The sequence below is a fragment of the Drosophila mojavensis genome, unplaced genomic scaffold, assembly GCF_018153725.1.
Source record: "Drosophila mojavensis isolate 15081-1352.22 unplaced genomic scaffold, ASM1815372v1 contig_36, whole genome shotgun sequence".
Lineage (NCBI taxonomy): Eukaryota > Metazoa > Arthropoda > Insecta > Diptera > Drosophilidae > Drosophila > Drosophila mojavensis.
Window position 1 is genome coordinate 6,093,206 of NW_025318858.1, and position 14,265 is coordinate 6,107,470.

A 14,265-nucleotide genomic window follows, 5' to 3' on the forward strand; every position below is an offset into this window, starting at 1 on the left:
ACAGCGCAGACAAAGCACACACCAAACAGTGAGAGGGAGTGATCGAGAGAGGTGCAGAGAGAGCGAGAGCGTGAGAGAAGTGAGCTTTTGCTGCCGGCACAGTTATAGCTCTCACGCACACCAGCGCAAAGGCGCCCCAAGCAACTGCCTGCAGCAGCATTTGTGTGTGTGAGAGTGTGAGTGCGACTATGTGTGTGTGAGTGTGTGCTGTGCTATGGAGAAAGTAAAAATGATGCGCCGAACACTCGTCAACACAGCATGCGAACCCAAACGAAAGCAAAATCAGGCCAATTTATGAAGTCAGATGGGGGCCAGGCTTTTGTTTTGCTCTCTCGATTTATTTTTTGCGGTCAAACAAATTTTGGCTACATACAAATATATATATGTTATTGTGTACATATGTATATATACAATATGTGCTTGTATATATTTAACCAGATATACAGATATACAGTATTTTAACACCTTTTGTGTGCACTTTTTGGGCTTTTGAAAGGAGTCACGCGCTTCTGTCGTTTTTATTATTATTATTTTTGTAATTTGCACAAAAAAAAAAAAAAAAACAACAGAAATCACAAAAACCTGAGTGAAGAGGCAAATATTTATTGCTGTCGAAGCATCGCATCAAACAAGTTATATGCCACAGCTGAGTCTCTGAGCAGGGTTTTTGGACCTGGCTCTTGGATCGAGCTGGTAACGACTCCTGCTATGTGATGTAAGCTTGGCAAAGGTCTCGCTTGCTTGCTCACTGGCCAGTTAGACAACGAAACTCATTTGGTGGGCGTTGCCATGCATTAGAAATCCAATAGATCTCCATAGTCATCTCAACAGCCGGGCATCCCCAGTGTCTGAGAGTGAGGCCATAGACATTGCTAATGGGCAGCTCAAACAGTTTACTTAGCATCGGAATGCTAAGCTCCAAAACAAACATGGGCGACAGGTGACAAGCGGTCATCATAAACTTAATTAAAATTTGACAATTGTCATCGAAGTAATCACAGACTTGCCTAATTAAAATCAGCTAACTTCACTTAGAGCATCCAATACCGTGAAACTCCGCGTCGATTCAAGATTATCATCTAACAATTCGTTATTCCCCTACTATGAATAATGTCGCAAGAATCTTTTCTCAGTAATGTCTTATCAGTCAACGACGAATCTATACAGATATGTACATAAATAAATATATTCTGTTATACCTGCTCAGACAACTCTTACTCATAATATTAGTCGAGTTTTTTTTTTACTCAAAAATGCACAAAACTTGCTATTCAAGAATTTGTTTTGATATTCAGCTGGATTTATAATTTCCATATAAGCATAAATAGATATAAATGTATTTTTAATATGTCAAACATAATAAATTGAATATGTGTTTAAGAGTTTGTTAAGCAACCTTGGCACAGTTCGTATCAGGAAACTCCAAACTAATTATTTTGTTTGTATATCTTAATCTCTGATGATATAGCTCTTACTTTGGAGTATAAATTCTGTCTTATGGCATAAGGAATATAAATTGTGTACATAAACACACAAGTTGCCATCAAATTATAATGAAATAAAAATACTAAGAAGAATTATTGAATAGAATAGAGTTTGTAAGAAACTATCAATAAAATTGGAAACTAAATTTTGATCACTCTGACTGATTCATAAATTTTGAGTTCAGTTTTTGTTTTTTTTTTTTGTTTTTTTGGTTTTTTTTTTTTTTGCGAGGAGATGCTCTGATGTCTAGCTGATAAATATGCCTCTCTTTATATAGGCTTACAAAATGATCAAAAATACAACATCTGTATATTCTAAATATGGTATCCCTACCATGAGGGAGTGAGATGTGCTCGACGGCATTTTTTTTTAATGATTTTTGGCAAATGAAAGAACAAGTTATTTGAAACAAGCCTTATTCGCTCGTATGCGATGCGACTGGAGCACATGTAGAACAAGTTTGTTTAAAGTGTCTAGCTCTGATAGGTGTCGAGATCGTGACGTTCACGCATATGATTTTATTGCAAGACGTCTGACTTTATATACATATATAAGATGTCTATCTTTCCATCTTATCATATGAATAGCGCACAGCCCCATACTGCTCACTCGACTCTATATCTATTGATTTATCAATCATCAACAATCATGCGTTTGTATCTCAAGGATTCAGGCAAATATGCCTTTGGCTTGATATCCGCTTTGAATAAAATCAGGTCATAGTTAGTTAGTTGCACTAAACTGAGGCACATGTTTGGGCCTTCCAGGCTAACAAATATTTGAAAGTTTTTAAAACCAAAATACAATTTGGCAAACAACTTCTTTAATCTGTTATTTGGTTGTTGGCAGAAACAAGCAAATACAAATATTTCCATCAATGCAGGTCAATGTATTTACGATGATTTGCATAATGGCGCTGACATTATGTTCAAATTATGTTTTGCATCATTTGTTTATCAAAGGGTGCTCGCAATGCTCAACAATGTGCACAAAACAACAACTTTCCAATCAAACAACAAATAAAGAAACAGAGATGGAAAAACAGACTGACAGAAAGAGAAAGAAAGAGAAACAGAAAGAGATAGATAGGGATAGAGAGAGAAAGAGACGTACAGAGATGCGAGTTCAAAGACTGAAAATGAAACGAGATGCACACGCAGAGTGTGTAGAGGTGCCAGCTTCATGGCTAATGGACGCCCCTCACATGACCTTGCCGGGGCCTTAATTTGTCACCTCAGCTGACCAAAAACAACCTAAAAGCTACAACCAAAAAACTACAACCAAAGAAACAAAATAGACACTGATTTCAAATTACATTTAAATGAGCATTTCAGCTGCCTGCCTAATTACAAAAGCTGCACAGACTTTACAGTCAGCCAGCCACACAAATACACATACACACAAACTTAAGCATAAAAAAAAATAATAAAATTATTATTAAGGAAAAAAAACCAATCATGAGCTGTGACAACGCATCACGTGCTCTCGCAGTTCGTCTTCATTTTGTTTTTGTTTTCGCTGGAGTCTGGCGTTTTTTTTCATATTTTGGGTGTTTTTTTTTTTGTCAGTTCCAAGCCGCGAACTTAAAGATAACAAAATAAATTGTATGAAAAATAAACAATTTTTATTTAAAATATGGAAATAGTTTAAGTTATGGAAGTAATATATTTATGGCAAAATAATTGATTTAGGAAAAAAATAAAAAAAATTGTATTTAAAATATGGAAATTTTTTAATTTATGATATATTTTTGGTAAAATAATTGATTTAGGAGTAAAGAAAAAAAATAAAAAAATGGTATTTAAAGTATGGAAATGGTTTAAGTTATGCAAGTAATATATTTATGGCGATAAAATTGATTTTGGAGTAAAAAAAAATAAATAAAATGTTTTTTATTCAAAATATGCAAATGGTTTAAGTTATAAATGTAATACAATATTTGTATGGCAACAAAAATTTGTTAAAAAATAAGACAATTTTTTTATTAAATTATATTTTTAAGCAGTTTAAATTTACTAGCTTTTATTGCCCATTCATACGGTACCTGCCACACCTCCTGCACCCTTCGAGCTTACATTCTTTCGAAACTCATATACTCCGTTATGTTTATTTATTTATTTTTCGATGATGACTTTTTTTACATTTAAAATAATAAGAAGCAGTAGCCGTAAAAGCTGTTTGTTTACTTTTTGTCATTGTTTTTGGTATTTGACCAACTGGCAACTCGTTTGCGCTTGTCAAACAATTTATGTTCTATTACCAAATCGATCTTTTAGAGTAAATATTATGCATGCACTGAAATGTCGCAAATTAACTGAAGCACTTGCTAATTATCAAAGCGGATGTATAGTGTCTGTCTCTGGGCTTAGAGCTCTCACCAGTCGTATTACCAAATCTATCTCGAAATCTCAAAATTTCGATTTCGTTCGCCAACTTCAATATTTATAGATACCACTCAAAGCTTTTATTTTTTTATTTATTTTTTTTAATGACGATGTATGTAAATATTATTCAGAACAGTTTAGCCGGTTTCTGGGCTGGCGCTAAAAGATTTATAATTTGAACTTGATGGCGATTCTTTTTTTATAACCTGAAGACGTTGAAAATGGGCAAGCAGGGTATATGGGGTTTATGATAGTGTATGCAGCTGACTGACGGAGCTTATATAGTAGATATATTTGTGGTTAGACTGATGAGTTGAGTGGATCTAGTAAACAAAACAAAAGTGAAAAAGTCTATTTTATATTTATATTATATTATCTATATAATATTCTTTGCATACAGTTTAAATGAATAAATTCTAAGCATCTAAGTCTCTATCCTCTCTCTCATTCTCTCTCTCTCTCTCTCTCTCTCTCTCTCTCTCTCTCTCTCTCTCTCTGTCTCTATCCCCTCTACTTATTCTATCTTACAGCATACTTATGCAAAGTATTTTATAAACACCTGCCCCAACTCTTAAGTTTTGAGCATAACAAGGTGAGGTAATCTGAAAATCATGGTGAGGCAAAAAATGTGTAACAAATAACGGAACCAACTTGAATCCCCCTTTACAGGGTATTTCAAATAGTGTTAAATGAAACGATCTATTTTCAGCATCTCCGTTGGCAACAGACTTCACAGCTGTAAAGTGGCCCATCAAGAATCAAAATGTTGGAGGCTCAAGCATTCGCGTGCTAGGTACAGATACCATCATTCATGCGCTCTCGGAATTACGTTTGTGGCACGTTGTGTGATCCGGCGTAGGTCCGGTTTCTGTTCATTACGTAAACATTCAAATATCATTTAAATTATATTTGAAGCACAGGCACACAGACAGACGTTCATAACTTATAAATTACCGTTAGCAAAGTAACAAAAAAAAAAAAAAAAAAAAAAAAAAAAAAAAACAGAAAAAAATTCGTGTCGAAGATAACAAAAGGTTGAATAAGAAAATTCAGTCAAGTGTTGAATATTGAATATTCGCTTTTCAAGTCTGGCGCTGTTTTGAGTTACGATGTCAAATTAAATATATTATTTGCATACTCTCGTTCCGCAGCGGGCGATCAGCTTTACGTATATTTAATTCAGTGTCCGATTTATAATCGGACAACATAAAAGCCATTTAAGCAATACAATACAGAAAGCGCCAAAGATGCGACAAAGCTTATGCGAACAGTCTCTTTCATTTGGTCACTCTGCTGAACCGGTAAGGGCACCCAGACATACCTCTATCTCACAATAACAACGGCAGCAACAATACCGACAACAATGGAGTCGCACTTGAACCTTCACAAGGTGATCGCAGTGAAAGTGAACGAGATCCATATGACATAAACACAACAGCAAAGCGAATTTTTATATTGTGAATGAAGGAAGAGGGGGAAGGTGGATGGGCATCCACACAGTAGCCAGTAGAATCGATTATATGAGACGTGTCTCGTTTGATTAGCTGTTGAAATGCTTAAGAAGTATTATCTATCTACAGAAAAGTTTGATTTCTTAAGAAATGATTGATGGATAAATTGCCAAAAAATAAAAAATAAAATTAAACAAGTAAGAAAGCTCTAGTCGAGACTGCTCGACTACGAGATCCCCTGAACCCTTGGAGCAATAGATATTTCAATACTTTTTCGCGACTTTCAGCTTACACAAGAAACACGCACACACACACACACACACACACACGCACGTACGCAAACACAGGCATACATACACACACACGCATACAGACACACATACACACACACACGCATACATACACAAACGCACACACACACACACACACACACACACACACATACACAAACACATACACACACAAGCAACCATGCATAAACACGCATGGGCTGCAGTGTGCGCTTACTATGAGAACTTAATTGTTTAATAACTTTTTTATGGACGTACGATCTTCATGAAACTTTTAGATTATGATTATAACATGAATATGCATGTAATTGCCAAAGCACAAGTCTCTAGTATTTGAAATACGCTTTTTACAAAAGTGAGGGTGAGGGGGTGAATTTAGAGGTGGGGGGGTAAATTTTAACAAAAACCGAAATTGTATAAATTGCATATAAGCATACATTAAAAATTTGGAGACTCTAGCAATAAAGGTGTAGAAGATATAATTTTATAACTGGGTTTCGATAAGGGTTTTTATCGATAAAAAAATATCGAGATGAGTTATCGATTTTTAATGATAAACTTGATATGCGCGCTGTAATTACGGACATTTTAAAAAAAATTTGAAGTCTCTAGCTCTTATATCTTCTGAAATCGACGCGTTCATACATACGGACAGACGGACAGACGGACAGACGGACAGACAGACGGACAGGGCCAAATCAACTCAGCTCGTCACCCTGATCAAGAATATATATACTTTGTGGGGTCTGCCACGCCTCCTTCTCCCTGTTACATACATTTCAACAAAACCATTATACCCTGATTTCCCATTGAAAATGGGTTCAGGGTATAAAAAATAAAGGGCAAATAAAAAAAAAACAAAAGTTAATGCAGAGAAAGTCTCTTATCAAGCAGCGACTGTTATTCAGAGAGATTCATGTGGCTAATGATAAAGGTAAATGAATATATTTATATATTACTGATATCTAAAAAATAAATATATAAATTTAAGTATATGCAAAAAAGAAAAACTTAAAAAAAAATCCGCTTTCAAGGACTTGAGCTCAGATTTATTATTTCGAGGGAAGTAAACAAGTTCGATGATGAAATCATACGATAACAAAATGAAATTGAGTTGTGTATGGAGTTCGGAATCGATGATGATAATGACAAACTTAAAGATGGTGGCAATTAACTTAGCGATAATGAAATCATTTCAATACTGCCAATAGAAAATGTCTCAACTGAATGCAAACTGCAGCTATAAAGTCATTGGTAGGATAGCTATATAAAAATCTAAAATTATTGAAAGTTATATTCTACATGAGTGGAGCTTAATAAAGTCTTAGTATTTAATTAAACTTTATTTGACCTAATTTGGATAATCAAAATACGACATAGACTAAAGGTTAAAAATAATTTGTCATACAATAAATATATTAAAGAAGATTTTTTGCTAATAAATAAAGATATAAGTAATATGTATATTATATATGTATACATCTATAGTCTCTCTCCCATGTACTTATATAGCCCAACAACATAGTCGACCCTTTATTAGCATATTTTACCAACTCGCATGCTTTGCCATTTCATTTGCAATATAGCTAAACAGCTTCCATGTGCTCCATGTGTGACAATGAGCTACAGACTTGACTTGGCAAAAAAGCTGAAAAAAAAGAACGTGCCGTGCGAGGGCGTTTTATGAGCATCGAGGCTGGAGTTGTCTGTTAGTTCGTGATTTCTGCTAGCAACAGAGAACACAATTTGAAAAATAAACAACAACAAAATAACTAAAAACACAGCGCGCACAATATATGCCATGCGATTTGGATTTATTTTCGTTAAGTTTTTCCATTTGCCTATTTCGATTTAATTAATTGGGACATAAATTATTCATAGAAGTAGAAAAATAAAATTGTATATATGGATAATGCTGGGCAACAGCTATGCCACTTACCTTTAACTGATGCCGGCAACTGTGTGTGTGTGTGAGAATTTTATTAAGTTGCAAAAGTACAGTAACCGATCGTTATGTTAATAAAGTTCCATATATTAAGTTGAGTACATTTTTTTTAAATTTTTATTCTTCTTCATCATCTTCATGGCTCATTTTAATATAATCACAATCATTGGTTTGGGTGTATTATATTGATTATTATTATTATTATATAATTAAATCTGTATTATTTGCTGCATAAAAGTATGTTACATTTTTTATTATATCCGTTCGGCTCTTACTTTTATTACTGCCTAAAAGTAGGCAACACTCTTAACTCACAATTTCGATAAACTTTTGCGCTCAGACGGACTTCGACTTGCGCTCTCCGCGGCTAGCCACACACTGAGTTAAAGCTCAGTCTTATAACCTGCTTGAGACAGCAAAAAGCGATACGAATATGCAGCCAAAGAGAATGACTTGAAAGGAGCGCTGAATCGTGCGGCTCTTACACTGGTCGCGCCATGTATGATGATTATGTGTTTCTCTTATAAAAGTCATATCAGTCAAGCTCTTTGCAAGCTGTTTTGTATATGCTTATATACGCCTCTTGTATCACAGTCTTATAATTTGTGATATTTTTATGTCTGAATGTAAGTGTGAAGAGTGCAGTTACTGTAAATATGTACATATGTAGAAAAACTAGTACACGCTCCTACTCTTCCATTATTATCCATTACATTATTATTATTAACAGTAAAATTCTTTATTTCTATAATATGACTACACACTCAACAATTCCTTAAAAATTTCACAGACGTTTCTTAATTTCCCGCTTCTGCGCAGTCGCCACTGTCAGCGCCCACCAATTGTAGAGCCTGCGCAGCATGCGCCAGGGCAGCCACACGGCCAGCCACAGGGAGAGCAGAGCGAAGCCAATCACATCGAGCAGCAGATACTGATAGAGCGGCATGTGGGCACCCTGTGATTTCAGGTACCGCGCTCCGCGTTGCCTGATGATATACTCTATCCAATAGCTGGCTTCCTCCAGAGGATGTATCGGATTGTCGCGGAAACGCTTGGAGATCTCCCAGGCACTACGCTTGTAAGCGGGCTCATAGATCAACGCCTCGATGTTGTTCACCAAATCCTCGACATTCAGCTGCGCGAAATTCATGGAACGCGCATATCCTTCACGCACAGACTTGATCGTATTCCTGTGCTGATCCCCGAACAGGGGAATGCACAGCATCGGCACGCCCCAGTATATGCCCTCCTGGGTGCCAAAGATGCCGCCGTGCGTGATGAACAGCTTGAGATTCGGATGTGCCAGAATGTCGTTCTGTGGCATCCACTTCCGTATCATCACATTTGCCGGCAATTGGCCAATCGAGGCATTCTCATACTTCCACAGCACCTGCTGCTTCAGTCTGCCGAAGGCTTGCAGGAACTGCGCCGTCTTCTCGGGTGGCATATCCGTGCTCTTCATATACGAGCCCAAGCTGAAGTAGACCACACCGTGTGTGGCATTATCCATAAATCTCTGTATATCCTCTGGCAGCTTCTTGGCGGGCTGTATATGCGCACCGCCCACATTAATCAGCCCTGGCATGCTAGGGCGTGGCAGATCGACGCTGCGATGGCTATTGATCAGCATCAGGGAAATGTTTCGCTCCAAGTCTAGCACATTGGGCAAGGCACCTAAGAAGTGTGAATAATATTGAGCAGCTGCAAATCAGGACTAGGATTTCATCCCACCCACCTTTGATGGCTAACCCGAAGTACTTCTCGGCTATCTGCTGCATGCGTGGCATGTAGTACCAACGCCTAATGACGACATCATATAGGGACAGATACGAATTGTATGCACGTTGGCTGAAACTCATCTTGTCCGTGTGCGACAGCAGTAGATGGGGTATAAAAGACCAGGGCGTCAGTATGCCCATGGCATGGTCCATGTTGTCCGCATAGCCCATGGTGCCAATTGTGACCACGGGACACTTGAACTTGTGGCCAAACATCAGGAAGGCCTCGTGAAAGTATTGCTCCAGTATGACCAGATCGTAATGCTCGTCCTGACTCTCGATCAGTCGCTTCACCTGTGGATCCTGCAAAGCGTGTTCCGTGGTCAATTCACCGATTTTCCAATACATTTGCAGATTCTGAAAATCGCTGGCATAGCGCATGGTGAACAAGTTCTCCTTGGGAACTGTAAAAACATTTAATAATATATGTATATTTAATTATATGTACATATAATACTCACAGTGTTTGGGTATATCAAAGATGGGATTGAGTATGATCTCAGTGAGATTCTCATGTGGTGTCTTTGTGGGATGATTGTTGAGGCTGGTCACATGATGTCCACGCTTCAAGAGATCCCGTTGAAAGTGCTCCAGCCACATCCAGTGACTGGGTGCTGGGAACGGACCCATAAACAGTATACGATAGGCGTCCGAGTAGAGTCCACATATGGCTAGCACTACGAAACAGAGCACAGATCTCGACTGCAGCTGCATCTGAAATACCAATTAAAATTCAACTTATGAGCACCAGATTAACATGCATATATCCAGTTCCATTTCAAGTACAGCCTCAGCTAATTCAGATTTGCATAAGCGCGTCAACATTTGCAGCTAATGTTGTTTGATTACGCAAATGGAAAAACATGTTGCCTATGTGTTTCCTCATTACCTTCATTAATCGGCTAGTGCAATAGTTTTAATACCCTGCGTAGGCTTTTTCATTGCCTGTAATGATGAATTAATTTTAAACTAGTTACTATTTATTATTCTATTTGTATAGACAAGAACTTTGTTTTTGACACGGAAACAATGGAACTATTTCGAATAAATTATATATACATAGCTCTAATAATATAATCTAATTTATTTCATCTGGTGATGTTACGAATAATCGCAATAATAGATTAGATAAGGGACACGAGAAAGTATCGATATCTTTGGTATCAAGGATGTTCACACGTTGATACCGATATTTCATGCTATCTTGGCTTCAATATTTATTCTCTAAGCTCGCTGCCGACTTTTTAGGATATTGTGCGGAGGAGTGGGATATTATAGTTAGTTTGCCATCACTAATTTCATCGAAGATTATATTCCATATTCATCAGATCGTTTAAGCCAATTAAATCATTAAAATCAATCAATAGCAATGCTTTGAGTTCTGAATTTAATGATGATAATTACAATAAACTAAATCTTACATATCGTTTCTTAATTTGAAATTAATTTCAATTATTGTTTATAAAAATATTTTTAAAACATCTGTTTTTCATTATCTTTTATTTCACATCTATAAATCTTGATTCTTCATCTATATTTAGTTGATTCTATTAATTTTTTTTTTTCTTATAGTATATTTTTTCATCGATAATATTATATATTTATAATATATATATTCTCAACAAGGAGTATTTCAAAAGTCGGCTTAATTTCTACATTTTCCAACTCTTGATCCAGTGTCTGATGAAAGTATTTGTTTGTAATCCACCAACTGTATTTCATCATTATAAAATTATTCATATTACTTATGAATTGCGCATAAAAAGTAGAACAGGCGGGACTGCATTCTAATTGGACTTATAAGGTTGGCCTCTAATGTGAAATGACTTGCCTAATTACAGATAATTGTACTTATTATATATATATCTACTCCTGCACTTACTTATAACCGTAAAGTTTTTTACTGCTTAAAAATGGAAAGAAAAGAAACAAAATTCTTTCTACACAAACATTTTTTATTTTTTTGTTATTGTTATATTTTATAACTGTTGCTCTACAAACAAAAATAAAGAAATTATAATGCTGTACGGCCATGAGTATCGCGAAAATATCAAATATATACACACGTATGTATATCTACTATATAGTATATGTAGTCTAGACGACGATAAGCACCTGATATGTATATAATTTCATTTGGAGAATTTCGAGTCTTGCTTTACGAGCTATGTTATTTTCCTCATATCACACATGCATGTATGTGCTTTGCTTTACTGTTATAGCTAATAACAGTATATTTATATATATATATATATATATATTTACTGACGTGCCTAGGTACCTACTCAGGTGTAACTCTCTCAGCCCACCAAGGTTTCGTGTTCTATACCCAGCTGCAACTTCACACATAAATGCATTTTTTTTAAAGTCTCGCGTTTAATTGACTAATTTATGAACAATTTGTTGCAATTGCAAAAATATATATGGATATAAAAAATAAAAATAAAAAATAAACGGTCATAAATATTTGCTGTTAAAAATGTTAATTATGGAAAAAGTTGAAACGATTTGTTTTAATTGCCAGAGAAAATTTTATGTCATTTTTTCAATGCTATTAGCAATATAAAACTATTTATAAAAATATTGTTATTAATATTTGTGTTTAAATTGACTTTTACAATTCAGAAAATTTTTTATTAGATCTGTTTATATTTATAAAATTTAATTATTTTTCCTCTGATTTTTATTTAAATCTGTTTTCTTTTTACATTTTACTCTATTTAATTAATTTTAAGCAGTTTAGTTTTGTAAATATTTAAAGCTGAAATCTCTTATATTATACATTATTAAATATTTGAATTTTGACTTTTATATTTTGAGGATTAAAAAGTTTTTCACATGTAAATAATAAATAAATAAATATAACATTTAAAAATTTTTATTTTATATAAAAAAAAATTAAACATTTTTGTATTTCAATTCAGTTGATTTAATTCATTAACTTTGTATAACTTTCATTTGATTTCAATAAATAACTTCTTAATCACCCTTATATTTGCTTAATAGAACTGGGTTTTTAATCACTTTTATATTTGCTTAATAGAACTGGGTTTTCAATTTTAAAACCGTTAATAAAAAGACTTTAATTGCATTTACTGCAAGATTCCAATTGATTTGAATTCACTCGGCCAGTCACTTGGCGCGTTCGGTGCTGGGCAGGTGACAGTTATCACTGACCAGACAGAATGCAAGCACCTTAGCTTTTGCTGCTTAATCAGCGCTGTCAGAGACGACAGCCAGCGTCAGCGTCAGCGTCGACTGCAGCATTGTTAAGCAAAGCAAAGCAAACGCAATAACAACTGTTCATGCATTTGCTTTGCTCTGGCATGCAAAAGCCAAGCGAATGCAGCCCAAAGCACGTGACGTACCCTTAGTGTTGTTGTTTTTGTCATTTGTATTTGCTTCTGCTTTATGTTTCCTGATTTGCGTGTAAGTATGTAGATATACATTTATTGAAGTATATATACACATATTTGTATTTACAAATTGCCCCGTGTATTGCCAAATAATTGCAGTAGAACAGATCAGAGCACCTCAACTGATCAACTGTGAGCAATTGTGATCGATTCAAATGTTTGCCACGTTTTGATTGATGCACGTGTTAAAAATTGAGTTTCTAAATATAAAATAACGTAAATATCAATGCCAACCAGTCACCAACTCAGCTTTGAACTTTCAATTGAGATGAATGGACTTCAGTTTGCTTTGCAGGTCACGAACATTATCATTTGAGGATTACCGAGTATCGCAATCAAGCAGCCAAAAAGATTCGATACATGGGGCATAATGCAGTTATGTAGATACATATGCAAATACATATAAGAGACAAAACAGTGAATTTCACAGCTCATTGAGTAAGTTCAACAACCAACTTGAAACAAACGTGCATTGACTCTGTCTGTCCGCAATGAATGCGGAGATCATGCATATATTATGTTATATATGTATAATATACATATATATAATATACAATAAAATTATATTTATTAAAACAGTTTTATTCTTCTCTTTAAACTTGGTTCCACCTATCAATCCGTTAAAGTTTAATACAATATAAGGGTTTCAATTATTATTGGAGTCATGTTCATATTTCTTAAAGCATTTCAATTTCAGAATTATGGGAATTTAAATTTTACTATAAGTTTTAAAACATTAATTTTTTAAATTATACTTTGTTTAATACTTAATATTTTATTAGCAAAAACTGAACAAGAAGTTCTCCCTTCCGGCTATAATATAATATAATATCATTACTATACAATATTATATAATTATAAATAAATTAAAATATTCCTGCTAGAGATGTAAAAATTTAAAGAGAATTGACATTCAAGAACGTTCAACGCAAACCTGTTCAACGGGAAGTAAACGGGATTAAATATTAAATTAAGCTGTTTCATAAACAAAATAAATTAGTTTAAAAAAATATAAACATAAACAAAACAAGAAGAATAAACTTGGGAAGCTATAATTTAAACCTCGTTTAGCACAAACAAATTCTACTGCATTTTGTAGTCACACGGAGAACCAGTTTCGTTCAACGGTTTTGGGATTTTCCTCTCGAAAAATGTCAGCATTTCCTTTACGGTGGAAAATAAAAATCTATTTGAATCAAACAATTGAATTGAAACAATTGAAAATCGTGATCAATCTATAAATAAATCAGTTAATTAATTTTTAAACAGAATTTAAGCCGGACTATTCCTACCCGAGCTGGCGACATTTTTCAGTGCTACAAATTGCCGTCTGTTGCCAGCTGATAAATGTTAACAAACCGAAAGCGACAAACAAAAAATTAAATAAATAATTAACATTGCAATCGTTTAAATGCGCGAGGAAACAGAGCAGTAAAAACATTGCCGACAACGGCTGTGTCGCCACCAAAAATGCCATAAAAAGGCACAAGAAAAGCATGCAACAAATTGAAGATGA

General features: G+C 34.8%; 1 protein-coding gene across 4 annotated transcripts; it reads right to left on the reverse strand.

Annotated features, from left to right (window-relative positions):
• Positions 1-8,249: 8,249 nt before the first annotated feature.
• Positions 8,250-12,518, reverse strand: LOC6576103 (UDP-glycosyltransferase UGT5). 4 transcript variants are annotated; one of them, XM_015164975.3, is made up of 4 exons: positions 12,358-12,518; positions 9,795-10,047; positions 9,291-9,737; positions 8,250-9,229 (listed from the first exon to the last, which is right to left on the reverse strand). In XM_015164975.3, the coding sequence occupies exons 2-4, from the start codon at positions 10,045-10,047 to the stop codon at positions 8,340-8,342; spliced, it is 1,590 nt and encodes a 529-aa protein (XP_015020461.2). In that variant the 5' UTR covers positions 12,358-12,518; the 3' UTR covers positions 8,250-8,339. The 4 variants fall into 4 exon arrangements, with proteins under 4 accessions (XP_015020461.2, XP_015020462.2, XP_043864722.1 ...); XM_015164976.3 differs by having other exon boundaries at positions 12,321-12,518; XM_044008787.1 differs by having other exon boundaries at positions 12,430-12,507.
• Positions 12,519-14,265: the final 1,747 nt, after the last annotated feature.

Bases quoted from the DNA above. Each gene is read 5' to 3' on its own strand.
- LOC6576103 (XM_002002070.4), bottom strand. The intron at 9,738-9,794 runs GTGAGTATTATA...ATGTTTTTACAG, and splicing joins CTTTGATATACCCAAACACT to TTCCCAAGGAGAACTTGTTC. The intron at 9,230-9,290 runs GTGGGTGGGATG...CACACTTCTTAG, and splicing joins CTTCGGGTTAGCCATCAAAG to GTGCCTTGCCCAATGTGCTA.